Raw genomic sequence first — 23,085 nt, 5'->3', positions numbered from 1 at the left:
ACTGAAGCAGAAAAAGGATTGGCATGTTCAAGTAACAGAAAGGAGTCACACGCAGGTTAGTCTAGTAAATCTGAGGGGACATGGTAATGAGGAAATTTGTGATACATTTCTATACTTGAATCATTAATTAGGGGTGTGAATGGGGAAAAAGAGCCAGAATCAGAATTCTGGTCAAGGTGGCAGTGTAGGTAAAAAGGGGACTCACCTCCTCCCACAATCACATCAAAATTACAACTAAACTACAGAACCACTATCATTCACAACCACCTGAAATCTAGCTGAATGGAGGTGGTACAACTAAGGTTATAAAGAAGTCACATCATCCCTGGTAGGAGAAGTGGAGACCCTGGTAGGAGAGGTGGAGATGTGAAAAGAGATGGCCCCCTACTCACAAGTGGATGATAAAAATCAGGGGGGATATCTCAGCAGTGGAGGTCAGGGCTGAAAAGCAAGGGGTCCCAGCCCCACACCAGGCACCCCAGCCCAGCCAGGAAGGAAAACCCCCATAACTTCTGGCTGTGAAAATCAGCAGGGATTGAGGCTCAGTGAGACAGAGGCTGCTGGAGTCCCAGGCAGTTCATCTTAGAGGGTCCACACACATACTTACTCAGACTCACTTCCTCTGAGCTCCAGCACTAGGGCAGCAGCTCAAAAGGCACCAGAGACGTATGGGAGGAACTGAGTTGTCTGGTATCAGGACAAGAGCTGGGGGGCAGCTTTCTCCCAGAAGTGCTGGCAGAGGCCACTGTTGTTGATGAGCCCTCCCCTCACAGAGCTGGCAGGTGGCCACTATATCTGAGTCTCTATCAACCTGGCTCATACTGTTTGCTCCACCCTGGTGATTCCCTAAGGCCCCACCCCACCCAACTTGTGGGCTCACCCAAGCTGTTTCCAGTGCCTTTTCCATAAAAGTCTTGGCTCAGGCTTCAGACTTTCCCAAATCTCTCAAACAAGCCCAATCTGGCCTCGATGTGCTCTGTATCTCTCACTAAGTGGCCCCAGGCCCGGCACTAGCAGCAGCTGGACTTAGTTCACAGCTTGCCTTCTCCTGGGCACCTCCAAGCCCAGCACAAGTGGCAGCCATCTGCAGATCACGTTGTAGCTCATGCTGGGCAGCCCCAAGTAGAACACAGGCAGAGCTGACTTTGGCCTGCCCCTACTGAGAGGCCCCAGGGCCAGCACACCTGGTGGACAGCCTCAGACTATGTTGAAGCACCACCACCCACCCACCTCCACAAGTTGACACACTCAAGGGGCAGATTAGGGCACCAAAGCCCACTGAACTAAGTCCTGTTCTGTAGGGTGGGCCCCGGTACAGGTGATCCTCCATGGTGGTCACAGCCAATCCTTACAGCCAATTAGCATGGGGGTAAATCCCTTCCATTGCAATGCCAATCAACAGCAATCAAGGCTCAACTACAACAGGAGGGTATTCACACCCAAATGAGGGTGGGGGCACACCTGGAGTGCCCAGCTCTGGTGAACAGGGAGACTGTGCCACTGGACCCTACAGGACACCTACCACATTAGATCACTCTACCAAGCCTGGGAGACATAGCAGCTCCACCTGCTACATAGAAGCAAACACAGGGAGGCTGCCAAAATGAGGAGACAAAGAAACATGTTCCAAATGAAAGAAAAGAACAAAACTCCACAGAAAGAACTAAACAAAATGGAGAGAAGCAATCTACTAGATGCAGAGCTCAAAACAATGGTTATAAGCATGCTCAACGAACTTAGGGGAAGAGTAGATGAACTTAGATAGAACTTCAAAAGCATAAAAAAGGACATGGAAAACATAAAAAAACACCAGTCAGAAATGAAGGATACAATAACTGAAATGAACAATAATTTACAGGGAATCAACAGTAGACGAAACTGAGAATCAAATCAGCGATTTGGCATATAAGGAAGCAAAAAAAACACCCAATCAGAACAGCAAAAAGAAAAAATAATCCAAAAATTAAGGATAGTGTAGGGAGCCTCTGAGACAACTTCAAGCATACCAACATTTGCATCAAGGGTGCCAGGAGGAGAGAGAGCAAGAAATTGAAAACCTATTTGAAAAAATAATGACAGAAAACTTCCCTAACCTGGTGAAGGAAAGAGACATACAAGTCCAGGAAGCACAGGGAGTCCCAAACAAGATGAACCCAAAGAGGCCCACACCAAGACACATCATAATTAAAATGCCAAAGGTTAAAGACAAATAGAGAATCTTAAAAGCAGCAAGAGAAAAGCAGTTAGTTACCTACAAGAGAACTCCCATAAGACTGTCAGATGATTTCTCAACAGAAACTTTGCAGGCCAGAGGGATTGGCATGAAATATACAAAGTGATGAAAAGCAAGGACCAACAACCAAAATTACTATACCCAGCAAAGCTATTATTTAGACTCAAAGGATATATAAAGAACTTCCCAGACAAGAAAAGCTAAAGGAGTTCATCACCACCAAACCAGAGTTATGTTAAAGGATCTTCTTTAAGAAAAAGAAGTGGGGGGGAAAGATAAAAAATATGAATAAGTCCTGGCCAGGTAGCTCAGTTAGCATCCTCCGCATATGCCAAGGTCGCAGGTTCAATCTCCTGTCATGGCACATACAAGAAGCAACCAATAAATGCATATATGTGGAACAACAAAATTGGTAGTTCTCTCTGTCTCTGTCTCTCTCCTCCTCTTCTCCTCTCTCTCTCTAAAAATCAATAAAGTAAATAAATTGTATTGTTTAAAAAATATATGAATAATAAAATGGCAATAAATACATATCAACGAATAAATCGAAAAAACAAAATAAACAAAACAAGCAGAAGAGAAACAGATTCATCGATACAGAGAACAGTTTACGGTTGCCAGACGGGAGTAGGGGAGGGAGGATGGGTGAAAAAGGTGAGGGGATTGAGAAGTACAAATTTGTTGGGGTGGAGGGACTGAGCAGAAAAGAAAAAAAAAGAGACAGAACTCATGGACACGGACAACAGTGTGGTGATTACGGGAGGCAGGGGTCAGAGGGAAGAGGGTGTGGTGGTGGAAGAGGGTATAGGGGCCATAAATGGTGGTGAAAAAAATAAAAAATTTTTAAAAGACAAAACGAAATAAAAAGAAGTATAAATTTGTTGTTACATAACAGCTATAGGGATGAAAAGTACAGCATAGGGAATATAGTCAATAATATTCTAAAATAACTATGTATGGTGTCAGGTGGGTACTAGATTTATTGAGATGATCACTTAGTAAGTTATATAATATCTAATCACTGGGGTGTACACCTGAAACTAATATAATATTGTATGTAAACTATAATTGAAAATAAAAAATAATTTAAATTTTTAAAAGGGTGTGAAAGGGTTTCAAACCTCAATGAAGACATAACTATGATTTTGCATTAAGTATAACCACAAATATTAGGATTATTTGCATTTACTCTGTGCTTAATTAGTAATGTCATGAGAGTACTTTATTATAATGTTATTTTTTAAATATTAGACTTCTATTAAATAATTTCAGGAGGATATTATATTGAAATGACATTTAGTTCTGAATAGCTTACTTTATATCTATTCAAGTATTCTTAAGAAGTGTAATTTAGGTCCCCAGTCCACCCTCACTGGGACCAATGCTTGCTACATATGAGGCATACCAAACGTGAACTTGGAATTTCTTATTCCTCCCCAAAACATCAACTCTCCTATCACCAATATTCAATAATGACTGAATCAACAGTGATTCAATATAATCATTTCTGATTATATCACCTAAATGTGAGTAGTTTTTTATCCTTGGGAACAAGTTAAACAAGTGCCCAATATAAAGAAAGGTTAATAGAGAAAGCTTCAAGAAACAATAATTAAATAGAATATTAACAAATTCTGAAAGTAGAAATCACTTACTTAAATGACCATTCAAAATTGGTACCATCCCATTTTTAAAAGTATCTTGAGGTTTTGAAGTGGATATCAAAACTTAAAAATCATGGTTATAAATAAAGAATGCCAAATGAAGGAAAAAGAACCACCATATCTCAGCACCTGGATTCACACATTTTCAATATTAACCTAAATACCATAGAATTATCTAGAGAAAACTGTAATTTCTCTTCTATTAACCAAATAGCTATTCATTTTTAAAGCATATTCCTATCAAGCATGGAGCAATCTGCTTTGCTAGAGCTTCGTTAGAGCTGGAAGCACACCTCTGACCTACATTCTGATCAGCATGCACTGGACTCATGCTCGGGTGAAGAAGCAGTGGTCAGTACTGACAGTGAGTCTATCATAGACATGTTTGTCCGATTTCTCAACCAAACAAATATTTGTCACTGTTTGATCCTAACATAAAAGTCAAAAGTCAGACTTATCTCAAATGTCAGTCATAGGCTATTAATGATTAAGAGAGACAGTGTGAAAAATCAGATCTTCAGGTAACTATTTTGTAGGTAAAAGTTTGGGAAGAGACATTTGGGTAAAAAAGAATGGATCACACACTTAATCTCTGAATTAATTTAGCAGGATAAAATAACTCATGAGCCACTAATTATATCTTTGACTGTTACAACTAAAGGATGTCATAATATCAAAAGGAAAATATACTATTCTATTGAAACATCAATTCCACATAATTCAATACATGATAAATTATTAATTTATGCTGTAAAATAAAATGTAATCATGGATCATATTTTAAACATAAACATTCTATGGACAGCTAATAGTCCATACATTTAAAATAAATGGAATAAAAACCTGGAAGACAGTCATTTATTAAACAGTAACATTGTGACTTGAAAGAGTTAATGCAAGCCTCTTAATATCTGCCTTATAACCATAGAGTTTCCTTAGCAGAGTACTTTGGCTGAATACAAACTGTAGAAGCTTCTCCAGAATTAGAATTTTAAAGAACATTATCTGAAGGAGATAGGATCTTCACTAAAATGGTAAAGTAGTATACCTGGGAATAAATGGAAGTTTTTATTTTACCACCATTAATTATAGAAGACTTTTTAGATTACTGATTTGCTTACAGGAGGTATGAAATTATAATAGAAGAATATTTAATCATGATCTCTTATATTTCAAATGTAATCTAATCTCTTAAGATTCTCTTCGTCCTACGCTCATAAACATTAACCACTTACCTAACTATAAATAGGTTAAAAGGTTTTTGTTGTATTTACCCTTTTTCCTTTGAAGCTGAGGGTACCAGGCTGCTCCACGACCCCACAGTACAAGCACGAAATGTTGACCTTGGGCCTGTTCCACCGTTAACAAAACTTTCCTTTGTGTCTGTCCTCTATAACTATATACTGCCTCTGGAAAAGAGAAAGGACTATTTGTTATAATGTCTAATGATAAATATATAACGATAACCAAATTGTACATCGAGAGGGTCTTGTATCTTACTTTAGGATCTAAAATTAAGGAGGTGCCCCAAATGATTACCTGTCAGTACAGTGATGTTAACAACTCTCAGTACTGCATGGACTAACACGTCAGGCTGGAGCTGCTCCAGGTCCACAAATTCCACACTGCTCATTTTCTGAGGCTGCCTCAGGGGAAGATCTCCAAGATAGGAATGTTTTGAAGATACATAGGCCAGTAAGTCTTGAAGTACAACAGCACTAACTATGCTGGAATCTAAAAGAAAAAACAACACACAATACAAAAGATGGCAACATTATATTTTGTAAGTGTGATTAAACATAAAACATGATTTCGTTTCTACAAAGCATGTAGTTTATTCTTGACTCAGCTCAGATGTAAAAATAAGCTTGATATTTTCAATCAACAGAAACAGAACTATTTACTATCTCCAAAAAACTTGCCCTGTTCCCTCATTTTTCTATTTTGTTATTAATCATCTTTTTACTGATTAAGCGAGACCAACACTTCAGTTACTTTTGACTCCTCCATTAAGTTCTATCCAATTGGTTCTCTAATCCCTGACGATCATGTCTTCCCCAACTATTCCATCCACTGCCATTCTTCAGGCTTAGCACGTCACATCTGAAATGCTACAAAAGTCACCTGACTTTCCCTGAACATGCCTTTTTCTTTCCCACTTCTCAGCCTCTGTCCTCACCACTTTCACTGGCTGCAATGCTGTCCTCTCCACCTACCCAAATACTGCACACAGTAGTAACGACCGCTTCAGGCTCCCGGGGATCTCTCCTTTTATCTCTAACTCTCACGTGGCATTTGAGTATGTGCTACACTGTAATATTTCTCTTGACTGTTATATCAGTTATTTAATTCATCAGTTATTATGCCATTTAGATGTTTTTCTCTTTCCTGTCTCAATTTTTTTTCTAGTTTTTTATTGAGATATACTTACAATCTTTTTTTTCCACGCCCTGACCAGGGATTGGACCCACATTGGGATGATGCGCTAACCAACTAAGCTTCCCAGCCAGGGCCATTGAGATATACTTTACATACAATAAAATTCACACATTTTAAATGTACAGATTGATGACTTTTGCTAATTAAAATGTATTGTTTTTAATTTTCTTCTTTTGTTGATTAAATTTTAATTTCCCTGAAGGAAAGGGAGATATGTTTGAATATGACTGATTGTTGACCAAAGTAAGATCTTAGCAAAAAACACTTAAGTACCTTTTAGAAAGCAGAGACTATTAGCCAATTTCAGTAGGAAAAAACAAACGGTTCTTGTTTCCCTCCCTCAGCAGTGTTTGAGTCCTAAAGTATTTCCTATGCTACATGAACGCCTCGTTGTTCACTCCCTCGTCAGTAGACCATCTATATGTGACAGGCTTTATACCAGGGGCTAGGGACACACAGACATATCATATCAGGATCCCAACACTTAAGGGACTATCAACCTAGTTAATAACAAACAGTGGGTTAAAGTATAAGAGATATACGTAATCGTCCCTAAGAAAACACAAAAAGAGCTGCCCAGAGAAGGTGGAAGAGGTTTTATTAAGGGAATGCTTGACCTGGGTTTTGGAAAAATATCTAGTTTTCTAGGTAGTAATTGGGGGTGGGGGATATATTTCCAGGCAAAGAGACGGGGTTTGCAATCCTTTAGGTGCCACAGATACAGAGTCTTATAAAGCCTATGGACCCATTATCAGAATAGTATTTTTGTAACAGCTTTATTGAACTATAATTCACACACATAAAATGCACCCTTTTAAAATGTACAGTTCAGTGTTTTTTAGTCTTTCACAAAGATGTGCAACTATTACCATTATCTAATTTTAGAATATTTTTATTACAGAATATTTTAAATGCATGAAATAAGATAGGATTACAAAGCCAATACATGGACATATAGTAATCAAATTATTTTAAAACTGTGAGATAATTTATGTGCCTTGTTAATACATTAAATAAGAAGATGCAGCAGAACATATAACACTACTATAATTTCAAAGTATGCCCAAGTATCATGGGCATAGATTATGCTCAAGTTACCTTCAACAACTGAAACATGATACGAAAACCTATGTGCTCTCCATCGGCGACCAAGTCACAAGCACTGCTAACATTACTGTGGATTGTTTCCTTATCATAATGAAGAAAATAGTGATTTTCAGTTAGCAATTAGTGAAAATGAAGATATAATGTCTTCCCTTCCAACTTTATGGACCCTATATAAAGGAATCAATTTTCACAGAGAGAGTAGGAGGAGCCTTTAGGAGGGTAGTGACCGTCCAATCGGGATATGAAGACACTGGAAACCGGGCAAGGCCGCCTGAAGGGAAAGGGCGATAGGTCTGTGAAATAGTTCAGAGGCAGAATCCAAGAAACACTTAGAGGTGGAGGGTAAAAGATTAAAGATGACATCACGATTTCTAGCACTGCTGAATGGATGGATAAAACAAATGTTTTAAAGTTTTGAAAATTTGATACATGAAATCTATTCTAATTAAGATCACTCAATTCCTAAATGAATTTTATGAAACAATGGTGATATCACTAATCAAGATAATGAGCAGGGGAGAAAAGAACATCGTACGAAAGGTGAGCGAGAGGAGCGCGGGGTAGGAGCTCCAGCATGCTACAGCAAACCCCGCTCCGAGCATCTCCCACGGCTCTGGTCCGCTCACAGAGCTCCCTCATTCCGCTTGCACAGTACCTCCAGCACATCTGGAAGCAGAGACAATAATGAGTTCTGTGAGTTTGTACATAATTTCTCTGGGCTTTATTCTTTGTTACAATATGGAGCTTTGGGGAGAAAAGAAAGATCCCTTATCCCTGCTTCATAAAACTTTATGCAGAAACATCTGATTATTTCGATTCTAAATAAAATAGTGTAGTTCATGAATCACTGTGTGAACCTTTGATTATGTATTTAATAATGTTTAATTTAATAATATTTAAGATAAATTTATATCCTCTCACATGATCAGGGCTAGGTTTATAAAATATGAACACACCTCACTATAATGAGAAAGTCTTTTCCAAAAGTATAATATACTGATCAGAAGAATGCTCTCAAGATTTGTTACTACTTGCAAAAAAAAAAAAAAAAAAGAAGCTAACCTTACCAATTTATTCTTTCAGAATAAAAACAAATGCAATATTCTCTACCAACTGATAACCATTTCCCTAAATCAAACAAAAAAACCTTAGATATGCTTTATTTCACTACTAAACTGTGAAAAAAGGCAATATAAATTTCTAGGTAAGCATAAAACCAAGACTTTGAAATAGCCTCTCTAGGTTATCTAATTGCAATTAGTACAAGGCTCTACATAACTTCACACTATCTACAAAAGCCTTAAGCTCCCAGGGGTTCCACTTGACAGTCTCCACCAGAATTAGGTCCTAAGATTTTTATGAAATTATTGAACTAGATCAGCTGGACTTGAGTTCAGATCAGCCCTAAAACCAGATCTACAGTATCTATCTCCTAAATCCCTTACACGATATTTGCATACCATAGTATTTTCATTATTTCAAAGCATTCCTTACCCTTCTATTGTACTAACATCTATAAAACTACCATTAATTTTACTTAAAAGCCATTTAGCTCCTTGGAAATATGCCTTCCAAGATGTGGCAACTTCAAATATTCAAAATAAAAAATTAAACTTAAATCTTTTAAGGAAATCCCCAAGTTAAAAACTGGCTTCACCACTCATTTAAGTTGGTGTCTGCCAAGTTTCTTCACTAAAAAATTATTTTTCTCTTGTAAGCTGATAACTGTCTCAGGGAGATACTTTGAGACTATGCTGTGCTATTTCTCCCAAAACTTCCACCTACTAATTTTAGGACCTACCAGTGGATCCTTGTCTACAGTATTTATTACTGTGGTGTTTGCCTGACAATAATTCTCTAGTTTTCTCTTCCCCCTCATACTTATGCACGGAAGCTCCAATGTGAGGAATACGACCTTCTTATTTGTTTACTTAGTCAGACAGTCAGTTGAAGGTTTATTTATATCGGTATGGACCCATAAATATCTTAATCTATGGCTTTTACTCTGATCCTACCCTTATTTATTTATTGCTTAAACTGTTCCAGTTGTGGCCAGGCAGTGCTCCTTCATGCCAGCTCTCTGTTCCTCTCTCTCCCCTGTCCAGTCCTGTAGCCACAATTCTAGCAGGGCTGGTCCCTTTCATCAGAGAATAGTGTTTACAGGTCGGGTCTGGGCACCATGCATGCTCACGGTTGCTGCAGGCGCTGCTCCTATGTCCGCTCTGCAGACAGACTAGGAAACCTCCATATGTATTTTAGCCCAGCCGTACACACACACCTCTATATTTCTGTACCTTGTTAATCTATTTATCTACCTATCTATATACTGAAAACCATGAGTTCATAACCAATACCTCTGGCTCCAAAACAGGAGGTTCTTTCTAGCCTTGCCCCTTTATTTATAATTTCTTTCTATGACAGTGAGAAACCCAATTCTGGTTATCTACCATGTATTCACTTACTTGTCCTTTTATTATTATTATTGATTTGAGAGAGAGGAAGAGAAAGAGAGAGAAAGGTTTGTTGCTCCACTTATTTGTGCATTCATTGGTTGATTTTTGTATGCGCCCTGACCAGGGATCAAACCCGCAACCTTGGTGTATCAGGACAACACTCTAACCAACTGAGCTACTGGGCCAGGGCCCAGTTGTTCAATTCTAGTGTATACTAGACTTGTTGCTCACTCACTCCCCTGAGAAACATGTGCACTAATCCGACCACAGCTCGTGCAGCCCTTTGTCTCGAGCCTGGCAGAATCCAGTAGATTCTGTTTCCCACAATCACTTACATTTGTTCTCCCCACCACGGCCCTCTGTGCAGTTATTTCTTCACTGTAACACTGTTCGGTTCATTTGCTAGCGTGTGTGTTCCACTTTGGGGCCCCTCCGCCACATTCCTGACGGTTTCAATTCTTTGTTTACTTGGGGGTATAGGAAACATGGCTGCGGAGCTGGGAGGCACACAAGTGCCGCTGACTCTCCATCAACGCTGCCCTATTTCCATTTCCTCCCTCTCCCCTTTCCCACTCACTCCCTGCTGGTAACCAACTGCTTTCAGTTTATTCTTCCTGCTTTTCTTATTTTTGCACAAATGAAGAAATACATGTGATTTTATTATTCCTCTCTTCCTTTCTACATGAAGAATGGCATACTGCACATACTTTTTTGAGCTCTGTGTTTTTCACGTAACAGTATGTCCTGGAAATCACTTCATATCAGTTCATAGAACTCTTTCATTTTTTTATAGTTTCAGCATTCCACTACGTGACTGTACCATAATTTAATCAACCAGTCTGTTATGTAAGGGGATTTCTATTTCTTCCAATGTCTTGCAATTACAATGAATGAATTTGTGCATATGTATTTTCATATTGTTATAGCTGTATCTTCAAGATAGACTCCTAAAAGTAGGCCTATTGGGTACTGCCAAACATCCCTTCAGGAGGTCTGTAGCAGTTTCCACTCCCTCCAGCAATTATAAGAGAGACCATTTCCCCACAGCTTTACCAACAGAATATATTGTCCTATTTTTTTAACTTTTGCCAATCTGCTAGGTAAAAAAATATTTTTGTGTAGTTTAAATTTGAATTTCTCCTGTCTTTTTTCCCACCAAGTCCTTTGTCATTCAGTTTTTAAGAGTTCTCTATATATTAGGGATATTAGTCTTTCATCTAAGGTATATGTTACAAATACCCTCTCAAAGTTTACCAGTTGTCTTTTGACTTTGTTTATGTTGTTTCAGTCATTCATAATTTTATTTTTCTGCAGTCAAACTTATCAGTCTTATTTTTTACTGCCTCTGGATTCTAAGTATTAGTAAGAAAGCCTTTCCCTCACTACAATTAAAGAGGAATTCATCTGTTTCCTCCTAGCAGTTGTATTATTTTTTATATTTAGATTCTGAATACATTTGGAGTTTATTCTTCTATTTGTTATGAGCTTGGGGTATAATTCCATCTTTTTCTAAATGGCTACCAGTTGCCTCAGCACAATTCATTAAAAAATTAACCTTTACCTCAGTGATTTCAGATACCATCTTTATCATATACTAAATTATATGTATGTGGGTCGAATTCTGATCTTTCTATTCTATTCCATTGGTCTATTTGTCTAGTCATGCACCAGTATCATGCTGTTTTAATTACAGAGGCTTTATAGTATGTTTTAATGCCTAGTAAGCCCAGTCCCCCATAGCTTTTCTTTTTCAATGTTTTCCTAACTATTCTTGCATATTAGTTTTCCACATGAATATTAGTATCAACAAACTCTGGTAGATCCACACAATGGAATACTACTCAGCACTGAAGAGAAATAACAACTGATATATGCAACAACCTGGATGGATCTCAGGGCATTATGTTTACTGAAAAAAGCCAATCTCAAAAGATTACATTTGGGTAACATGATTTCACTTGTAAGTGAAATCATTATTTCATTTCCATGAATCATTTCCATGATTCCATTTATATAATACTCTCAAAATGACAAAGATGAGATGGAGGTGAAATTAGTGGTTGTCAGAGGACAGATGGGGATTGGACCAGGGACAGCGATGACTATTGAAAAGATAGCATGAAGGAGTTCCTTTGTGGTAAGGGAACAGTTCTGTATTTTTATTGTGGTGGTGTTCACACACATTTACACGGGATCAAACTTCAAAGAACTACACACACAAACACACACATATGGATGTGAAAACTGAATAAGGTCTACAGTCTAGTTAATAGTATCAGCAATGTCAATGTCACTTTCCCAGTATTGATATTGTCCTAAAGTTATATAAGATGTCACCATTGGGGAAGCTGGGTGAAAGGCTCATGAAATTTTATCCCTTATAAGTCTATAATTTCAAAAGTAAAAGTTTTTTAAATGATAAAATAAATATCATCTTTATGCTACTGTGATTCTGACACCTATTCCAATGTTTTTTTATTCCATACCACCAAGCAATTAACTCAATTCTGACACAGTCTACCTTGAGATAGCATCAGATCCCACAAGTTCAGGGCTCAGTTCTACAAGATGGTCCCTCCTCATTCCCTCATCTCAGATGCCAATCATAAGTCCAGGTTGTCACCTGTGCTTGTGATTGGCCTACTATCAATCAGAGGTTCCCACAACCCCCTCCTCGGATTCAATTAATTTGCTAGAGGGGCTCACAAAACTCAGAGAAACATTTAGTTATACTTACCAGTTTATTATAAAGGGTGTATATTAAGTTAGATGGGAAAGATGCAAGGGTAAGGTATATGAGAAGGGGCACAGTGCTTTCACGTACTCTCTGAGCACTGCACTCTCCCATACCTCCACATGTTCAACAATCTGGAAGCTCTCCAAACCCTGCCTTTTTAGGATTTTAATGGAGGTTTCATACATAGGCTTGATTGATTAAATCACTAGCCACTGGTGATTGATTCAATCTCCAGCCCTTCTCTCCTGGGGGGGAGGGGTACAGAAATTTCCAACCCATTAATCACATTGTTGGTTCCCCTGGCAACCAGCCCCCATCCTTAAGTGCTTTCCAAAAGGGGTTCATTATGAATATCAAGACAACTTTATCACTCTTATCACTTAAAAAATCCCAAGGGTTTTAGGAGCTCTGTGCCAGAAATGGGGAAAAAGACAAAATAAATATATATTTCATAATATAAATCCAATAATGCGGGCTCTGGACCACTCCCATGGCTTTCTTCCCTCTCAGTGCACCTCTTTACTCTTCTCTCCTACACTCTAAAGGTCCCTATGAGACTTGTAAACAGGGGAGCAACAGGCAGCAGCAGGCTAACCCCCTGAACTTGTCTCCAAGGCCCCCTTTCCTCTGACTTTTCAGTGAGCTAACAGCAGCCCCACCGTGGCTCACTTCTGTCACTGTGACTTTAACTTCTCATTGAGTCCACACAGCCCAGCGTGGCTCACTTCTTTCCTATAATCTTTCCAGAGAGCCAAAGTAGAGTTCCTCCTAGGGCTCTCTTCTGTCGCTTCTTATACCCTAAGTCCTTCCTTTGTTTCACTGTCCCCAGCTTTAATAAATGTACTCTCAAAATAAATTTTAAAAATACATCAATCCCAATAACACAGCTAATAATTCTAAAATTTATATCTTTTTTTTTAATCCTCATTGACTGGTTGCCTCCCGCACGCACTCCAACTGGAGCCAAGAATCGAGCCTACAACTGAGATATATGCCCTTGGCCGGATCAAACCTGGGACCCTTCAGTCCATAGGCTGACGCTCTACCCACTGAGCCATAGTGGCTAGGGCCTAAAATTTATGCGTTAATTTCAGACCTTTCCTCTGAATTTTGGACTTTGTTTCCAATCCCTATATGACATCTCCATCTGGATACCTCAGAGATATCCAAAACTTAACATATTCTCAAAACAGAACCCTTAATTTTCCCCATGAACCTGTTTTCTCTCACTCTTTCCTAATACAGCCTATCTAGTTACTGAAACCAGACACTCAATACCAGTAGATTGCTCTTCTTCCCCATCCCCAAAACCACACCATCAGAAAATCCTGTTAACTCTGCAGCTATATCTCAAATCCATTCATTTCTCATGATCTCTGCTAGCTTCCCCATTATCTTTCAACCTGAACTATTATAACTTCTAACTCTGATTCCACTCCACAACCAGCCCTTCACAACCACAACCATGGTGTTCTTGCCCTTAGTTATTTTCCTTCATAGCATTCATTATCACCTGCAAATATTTTATTTACATGTCTGTCTCCCACAGAGGAATGGGAGCTCCACAAAGGCAGACCAGGTGTCTATCCCACAAACAGTGAAAACATACTGGGTCGATGAGGAACTTGGTTTTAGTTATCTTATGAGAATATGCCAGTGCTGATTTTCTGCTAACTAGGTTCCCTAGGACACAGGAAAATCCTGCCCTTTCCAAACACCACTATTGCTGTTCTAATTGTTACCATTCTCTTCTGCTTACTCTGCCTTTCTTTGAGAATTCTTATTATTCAGAGGTTGGAATTCCATGCTTTATCTTCTTCTTATTCTAATTAATCTCCTGTATAATCTTTATATACTGATAGCTATTTTTCTATGACACTATTGCAGTATTTTATAAAACATATTTTGCTTAGTACTTCTCCCACTAATATTAATATATTATATGCAGGTTCAACACCTCATATTCATTCTCTCATTTAATCTTCACAACAACCATATAAGCTATGTGTGTATTTTTATTTCCATTTCACAGATGAGGAGAAAGGGTATAATGAGGCCAAGTAACTTGCCTAAAGATATAGACTCTGGAAGTTGTAGGATCAGGATTCAAATTCTGGTCCATTTGACTCCAGAGACTACAACCACCAGTTTATACTGCCTCCCTTACTTTATTTTCTTTCTTATTTCTTGGAGAAAAAGATACCTGCTGGTTTCTTTACTCAACAGCTTATTTTAAAGAAGCAAAAATTATGTCAGAGAAGGAAGGTAGTTTTCCTAGTAACGGCAGACAGAGGAACAAGGACTTGAACAACAACTGGCTATGACCCTATTTTTCTCATTGCCTCAAAGATTCTTAATCAAAGGCTCAGAAATTCCACAGAACTTGGAGGTCCATGAAACCACTTAGTACTATATGCAAAATTTTATGTCTATCTACTTAAGTCTATTTTTCTGGAGAAATGGCCCATAGCTTCTCATACAGGTCCATGGCTCCCAAAAAGGTTAAGAACCACCACTACACTGATTCTCTAAGAAAATGAAACATGAACCCAATATTTCTTAAAATATATATGATTTACAATGCACAATTTCACTTTTATAAATTCTATTTTCATTCTTACTAAACAAATTAAAGCAATACTCTCCGGCAAACTTATTTAGAAAACATTTTATATAATCACCATTTTAACCACTTTTTTCTAATATATACATATATTATATATATATATTATATATAAAGTATATATATATATATACTTTAAATACTAAGATATTATTATATGTAAAATGTGCCTTACATTCTTCAGGCTGGACAGATGAATAGCTCCCAAGATTTAATAGCTGACTGGTACGTGTTGATTGTAGTATTGTCTCACCAACCCAATGACCTTCATGAATAGTAACATCTAGAAAGGGGGGAAAAAAGTTCTGATCATGCCATATATTCCTTCATACTGTAGTTAACTTTCCAACCATAACAAAATATTATGCATGCCTCCCACATACAAATTAAAGCCCAAATATGTTAAATGACCTGCCTAAGGAACAAAATGATAAAATAGCAAATCCAAAATCTGAACCTAGGTATGTCTGTCTGTATGTAAAATAACAAAATTGCTTCTGTATATTCAAACAGTGTCAATATGGAAGCTTACTGCTCCACAGACATTATGGCTTTTGTTTACATAAGATACATGCTACAATGAACATTTCTGATCAAAAGTAAATTATTCAGGACCAAGAAGCAAAATAGTGGTTCCAAAGCAGTAGTGCCTAGAAGAGTAAATAATATTCAATGTGCAGTTACCCCTTCTGCTATAAACGCAAATATAGTATGAGGCACTCTTGAAGGACTTTTATTGTTTCTCCCTAAAGAGCATGGTAATCATCTTCCCTGGATGTTAAGAGTGAAAGACTCGCCCGGCCGGGCGTGGCTCAGCGGTTGAGCATCGACCTAGGATCCAGGCGATCGGGGTTCGATTCCCGGTCAGGGCACATGCCCGGGTTGCGAGCTTGATCAATGACTCTCTTGTCGTTGATGTTTCTCTCTCTCTCTCTCCCTCTCCTTTCCTCTCTCTGAAATCAATAAAGATATATTTAAAAAAAAAAAAAAAAGAGTGAAAGACTCTGGCCCTCACCAGTTTTGTTCAGTGGTTAGAGCGTCGGCCCTTGGAGATAATAAGAAAAACAAAGACGCATGAATTTCAAGTAATTATTTCCAAACTTAATTCCAGACCTCAGTTTCAAACCCTTTTACCCATTTATCCACAACTGCCTAATGGGCATTCCTGACTGGATATTCTATTGGCTCCCCAATCTCAGTATGGCTCAAACCTGCTTTGCTCTTCATATTATTCATTTCATTTGTTGGCACTATGCTGCTAGCCAGGTAAATTAAAATGTGAGGTCATCCTGAACTTCCGCGCCTCCCTTCCCACCTTTGTCACCAAGCCCCAGCTTTTGACTCTGCCTCTTGAATCTGCCCACAGCCCTGCCACCACTACTGTTTACATCATACGCCTGGTAGGAAGTTTACACGGAAGCCCATCATGACCAAAAAGGGCTGCTCAGTGGGCACCGAGTCAGAACCAAACGAGTTAGAGGAATTGATTTGCCAGCAAATAAGATGATATTGCCAGTGGGACGAGATTATGCTAAGCCTGTGAGTTTCAATCCCAGGATTGTCTCCTTTATTAGGGACAGCACCTGACAATCTTACACAACTACCAAGGTATATTAGCTAAGGTTCTCATTCCCCCAGCAAACAGTTTGGTAGAAACCACTAATGACTGTCTTGATGGTTTCTTTTTCTAAACTTTTAAGGCTGACCCTGTACCTCCTCTCTATCACATTCTTTCTTTAGATGTGTTATTAAGCTCAATCAACTTCCTCCTGGTCTGAGGTTCATCCTTAAAACAACTGGTGTCTCTCCTCTAATACACTGTGCATTAATTTTAAATCAATAGAGAAATGTAACAAAATACTAAATTTCTTATGTCAGGCAAAAAAGCAGAATAAAAAACTATATGTTCTTTATGGTTACAACTATATAGGAAGGGTATGGATCCTGGAGCCCAGATGAAACCTTCCCAGCTTTGGCACTTCCTAGAAGTGCACGACATTGGGCAAGCTGCTTTACTTCTCCGGGTCTCAGTTTCCTCAAACTGAAAAATAGGAATAAAAACCAGGACCTTCCTCATATAGTTGTAGAGTTGATATACATGTTAAGTATAAAACAGGGTTTGACACACAGTAAATTCCCAACAAATATCAGGTTTTGATATATAATATATGCATGTATACAAATTTTAAGAAGTATAGGAAAGATAACTGGTGACACTCCAAAATGCTGCTGGTAGTTATATGAGGTTGGTATGATACCAGGAGTTTCCCTTTCCATATTTCCAAATGTGATTAATATAATTTCAATAATTTAAAAGTGCAACAGAAATTCTGTATCTGTTCCCGCAATAAGAATGTAATGTGCACAGTATTATTAGGGATTAAGTAAAGCAATAGAAACACTGTCTTTTCATCATAAAACTGCTAATATAAAGGGTTGAAAATAAGACATACACAGACAAAACCATAAGAAAACAAAGAAAGAGCCTGATAATATAACCTAAACGCCAACATAATGAGGAGCAGTGACCAGGGAAGGCTTCTTCAAGAGATGAGTGGAGGAGGGAGAGAGCTGAGAAGGCTGGGACACAGGCCCAGAAATGGCAAGGCACAGAATACCAGGCAGTGGGGAGGAGGCCAGCGCGGATGCTAAGGCATCAGTCATGCTGGAGCCCAGGGAGGCAAGTGGGAAAGAAAGAGCCCTTCAGTAGGAGGGAGAAAACCTTACAGCTTTATAAACTAAACTACCACTGTACCACGATGACCTTACCTGTGAGTAAAATTATATCTCCAAGGAACACCGTAAGTGCCCAAAATGCGGCAGTCCTCCACAGAAACACCTTCTTCTTAATTTCTGACTGGTCAATTATCACAATTGTTGCTAAAGGCACTTTGGAGCCAGAATTTGGTCCAGATTTTATATTTATTTCTTTGACATGACATGGAGAGAGCACCATGACTAAACAATTATACTTCTGACTTTTAGAATCACAGTTTTTTATTAATGATGTCTCTTTAATACCCTTGCATTCAGACACACTCCTCTGGTGCTTTGCTGTAGTAGGACCTCCTGCATTAGAAACCAGCTTAGTTTTCTTAGAAACTTGGAGGACTTTAAGACGGCCCAATTTATCATCAGAGGTCCAATTTCGTTTAACAGAACCTTTGTGGGAGGAATTTACTTGGGAACACAGTATTCCTGAGCTATATGACTCAATACATATCTCATTTGACGGCAGTTTATCTTCAAAACTGAAAAGTTCTTGAGATCCTGTATTTTCTTCAAGACCTTTATCAGACTTTATGTGAATGTGGCTACTTTTTGTTTCAGGAAAAACAGGACTAAAAAGTTCAAGGGAATATGCTTGGTTTTGTCGACTTTCATATCTTTCTACAAAATCACCATCAGGCTGAATCAAATTATCTTTAGTTATTTTTACTTCCCCATGACTTGCTCCTGGTTCAATCTCCATGTTCACCATCCCTTTATTTATAGAATTCTCCCCTGTATACTTCCTTTGAGCTAAAAAAGCAAGTTGGCTGGAGGTCATTATACTGAGAAATTCAGTATCAGTAGATACCTTAAGGTCTGAGACTTTCCTAACCGCTCTTTCAGACCTTGGCTTACCTACTGTGTTAGAACTCTTTCCCAGACACCGGTTTTGAATTTCATGACGCTCTGTTGGTATACAGCTCGTATCAATAGCTCCTGGCCCTGTATCAATCTTTTCAGTACTACAGACCAAATCCAATGCAGCTGCACACTCATGGTCTAGCTGAAAGACCTTTTTTTGGATGTTTTGACCACATATGTTTGATTGATGTTTATGCTGTTCAACTGTGATTTTCTTATTTTTACTGAAAAGCTTTGGATACTTTCCTTCTTCAGTTAAATGCAGAACTCCGCCCTTACATTCACACACTTGGACATCAGACTTAGGTACCTCACTCATCCAGAAGGGGTGACTCTTTTGGAATTTTAAAGTCTGTGTTTCAGAAATACAATGTATAAAGTCATCTTCCACATGAACAGATCTATTCATAGAGTTTTCTAAAACAGGACCATGAAGAAGATCTGGAGGACCAGCAGCTTCTAGGGTTTGATCATCTCCAAGAGTTTTATTCTTGCATTTTTCATCCTTCAGATGTAAAGAATGCTCACTGTATAAAAGCTGAACTTTTTCCCATGGGTTAGCCGTAGACATTAAAGAAGTCGGTTCCTGTGATGCTGTCATTTTCAATGGACCCATTGGAGCACCCCAAAAAATGTGGACTTCAGATCCTCTACTCATTGTTTCTGAAAAAAATGAAATATCTAAAATGAGTATTTTGGCCCAGTGTGGCTCAGTGGTTGAGAATCGGCCTATGATCCAAGCGATGGCAGTTCGATTCCCAGTCCAGGCACATGCCTGGATTTCGGGCTAGATCCCCAGTGGGGGGCATGCAGGAAGCAGCCGATGACTCTCATCATTGATGTTTCTCTCTCTCTCCCTCTCTCTCCCACTCTCTGAAATCAATAAAGACATGTTTTAAATAAATAAATAAGTAGATAGATAGATAGATAGATAGATAGATAAATTGAATATTTTGTTAGATTTTTATATCTTGCTATTAACTTAATAATATACCAAAAGCAAATATAATTAAATTACTCATCAAAAACACAATTAATAGAAGTGATTTATATTGGTACTCCATTTAATTACAAAACTCATAAATATACAAGAAATCATGAAGGCAAATAAAAATATCCAGAAAAATATTCATGTAAGGCTCTAGTAAATTAAATTAGAGAGAGGAAGAAGATGGTGGTGCAGTAGGTGGCAGTTATACACACCTCCACTGGCCTGAACTAGAATTACAACTAAAATACAGAACAGTCAACCTGAATGACCAACTGAAGACTAGCTGAACAGAAGTCTTATAACCAAGGGTTCAAAGAAAAAGCCACATGGAGCCTAGGAGGAGGGGTGGAAAGGGCTGGCCCCACACCCACAGGCAGCCACTGAGGATCCACAGGGATATCTCAGCTGCAAAGTCTCCCCCTGAGTAATATGGAGTCTCAATCCCAGGTAAGGCTCCCCAGCCAGAAGCAACAGAGCCAGAACAGGCACCCACATAACATCTGGATGTGAAAATCAGCAGGAATTCTGTCCACCAGGGAAAGACTAGAGTCAGCTAGAAACCCAGGTGCTCTCTTAAAGGGCCAGTGCATAAAATCTTGCTGGAAGCCACTCACCCTCCACCCTGTTGGAGGGAAGGTGGCTTGGAGTGAACTGGAGTCCTGTGAAGACAGACTGAGATGTGTGGCTCGGGGAAGGAGCTGAAGAGACAGCCACCAGGGTCCCTGTGCTGAGTCTCTCTCCTACCCTGCCCACAGACACCATCTTTCCTGGGTCAAGCACACTCCTCCAAACTGCATCTACAGGGCGGGGGGCGATGACACTGCACAAGCCCCACCCTCCAGCCCCCTGTTGCCCTCTCCAGCTGAGCTCACACCATGCAGAGGGACCTGCTGCCTGGGCCTGTGCTGTAGACTTTCTCGGTAGGATCTTGAGGGCAAACTCGGGGAGGATCAGAAAAGGACTTGTGTTGCTCTGGGGAAAAAAACAATTCTCCTCCCCCCACAGTGTGCTTCAGTGCGGGGAGAGGGTCTCAAGTGGTGACAGCCCACTCCATGGGCCAGAAAAGTGGCACCTTATCCCCCCAAGGGAGATCCACTAGCCCCACCAGGAGAACCAGAGTTTCACCCTCCCCTCCCAACTCCTGTTGGGCCCCGCCCTGCTGAGGCTGCAATAGTTTCAGCAGGCTGCGGCCAACCTAGTGTCATCCCCCCCTACTCCTGATAGAAGATTCACCAGGAGGTTGGGCAAACTCTGGGAAAAAATGAGTTGTGTGGTTCTTCGGCAGGGCCATCATTCCCTCACACACCAGACTAGGGCCACAATTCCTGTGCCGAGCCCTCCCTTCACACAGCCAAACCTTGGTCTGTTTGATCTTGATGAAAACTGCTGGCCTCACCCTAATGAATCACTGAGGCGCTGCCCCACCAAAAGGTCCACAGGCACTGGTGGGTGGCAGCTGACCTTGGTGTACCCTGAGACTGTGGCTGAGTGGCCTCAAGCCCAGTACTGGTGCCAAGTTTGAATATGTATCAATCTGGTAAACACCACTTGCCTCTACCTGGTGAATTATGCAGCACACATACATTCTTTTGAAGTACACATGGAACATTTTCTAGGACAGGCTGCATGTTAGAACACAAAATGACTCTCAGTAAGTTTAAGAAGACTGAAATCATATCAAGCATCTTCTCTGACCACAATTGTATGAAACTAGAAATCAATTACAAAAAAAAAGGGAAGAAACACAAACACATGGAGGCTAAATAACATGTTACTAAACAACAAATGGATAAACAATGAGATCAAGGAAGAAATCAGAAGTTACCTTGAGTCAAATGACAATGAACACTCTAGAATCAAAAATCTAGGGGACACAGCAAAAGCAGTCCTAAGAGGAAAAATCATAGCAATACAGATCTACCTCAAGAAGCAAGAAAAGTACCAAATATATAATCTAATCTCATACCCAAATGAACTAGAAAAGAACAACAAAGAAAACCCAAGTGAGTAGAACAAAGGAAATAATAAAGATTACAGCATAAATAAATGACATAGAGACTAAAAAGCAATACAAAAGATCAATGAAACCAAGAGCTCACTCTTTGAAAAGATAAACAAGGTTGACAAATCTTTAACCAGACTCATCAAGGAAAAAAAAGAGAGATTCCAAGATTGCAGTGGATTGAGTGGAAGCTACACTGATACTCTCCCAAGATGAAAGTGGAATTACAATTAAAATATAGGAAAACCATCCTGAGTAATCAACTGCAACTGCAGATGAGCTGGAAAGCACCCTCATAACCAAGAGGGAAAAGTGGAGATCACATAGGGACTGGTAGGAAGTGTGGAGGAACGTGGGCTGGCTGGGCTCCCACAAGCAGCAGTTGAAGGTCCAGAGGGATAGCTCAGCTGTAGGGGTTCCCACTGAGAACTTTGGGGTCTAAACCCAAGCTGGGCTCCTCAGCCCAGAGCACCAGAACTGAGAAAGTTGCCCACATAACATCTGGCTGTGAAAGCAGCAAGGTTTCTGTCTGCCAAGGAGAGACAGCTAGAATTGCAGGCACCGTCTTAAAGGGCCACCACATAAAGTTTTGGGTGCAGCCATTCACCTTGGGCTCTGGTGGAGGGAGGGCAGAGTGGGGTAGAGCTATGTAAGGAGAACCCAAGGGTGCTGGCTGGGGAAATAAGAGATCAAAGGGCAGCCATTTGGATTCCTATACTGAGTCATTCTCCCATACATAAGAGGACCTCTTTCTTAGGCAGACATTTAACTTCCAAGTAGCTTTTGCCTGGGGGGGAAGCAATTGCTCCACTCTGTTGGAAAACGTCTCGCCCCACCCTGTGGAGTTTCTACAGCGTGAGGCTCATTAAGAGACTGAATAACAGCCTCTGGGTGCTTTGAGTCTTTGCCTGATTTGCTTCTGGACCCAGGGCTTGGAAAAGCAGACCATGGTGCACATCTTGGTCATGTCCAAACACACCCAGCCCCAGCAGAGGGCACCACAAGATGTGGAGTGCACAAAACTTCAAACAGGGTAGTCAAGGCCAGTCACAAATTGTGTCTGACATTGGCCTGCACCAGAGACCATCCAAAAGATTGGGAATCTTAGCAGATCTACCTAATACACAGAAACAAATCCAAACAGGAAGTGAAAATAAGGAGACAAAAAAACAAGCCCCAAATGAAAGAACAAAAGATTCTCCA

The 23,085-nt window shown here is 39.6% G+C and overlaps 1 protein-coding gene across 2 annotated transcripts in view; it reads right to left on the bottom strand.

Annotated features, from left to right (window-relative positions):
• Positions 1 to 23,085, bottom strand: part of SHLD2 (shieldin complex subunit 2) — an 86,977-nt gene that overhangs the window by 21,077 nt on the left and 42,815 nt on the right. For both annotated transcript variants that reach the window (XM_016214746.2, XM_016214743.2), the window contains exons 4-7: positions 18,026 to 19,552; positions 15,432 to 15,539; positions 5,437 to 5,631; positions 5,172 to 5,306 (exon numbers count right to left, since the gene is read on the bottom strand). In XM_016214746.2, coding sequence (XP_016070232.1) covers positions 5,172 to 5,306; positions 5,437 to 5,631; positions 15,432 to 15,539; positions 18,026 to 19,547 — 1,960 coding nt within the window. In that variant the 5' untranslated portion in view covers positions 19,548 to 19,552. The remainder of the gene's footprint in view (positions 1 to 5,171; positions 5,307 to 5,436; positions 5,632 to 15,431; positions 15,540 to 18,025; positions 19,553 to 23,085) is intronic.

The sequence above is a fragment of the Miniopterus natalensis genome, chromosome 14, assembly GCF_054644295.1.
Source record: "Miniopterus natalensis isolate mMinNat1 chromosome 14, mMinNat1.hap1, whole genome shotgun sequence".
NCBI lineage: Eukaryota > Metazoa > Chordata > Mammalia > Chiroptera > Miniopteridae > Miniopterus > Miniopterus natalensis.
Note: the sequence above shows the minus strand (reverse complement) of the source record. Positions and strands in the feature narration are given on the sequence as shown.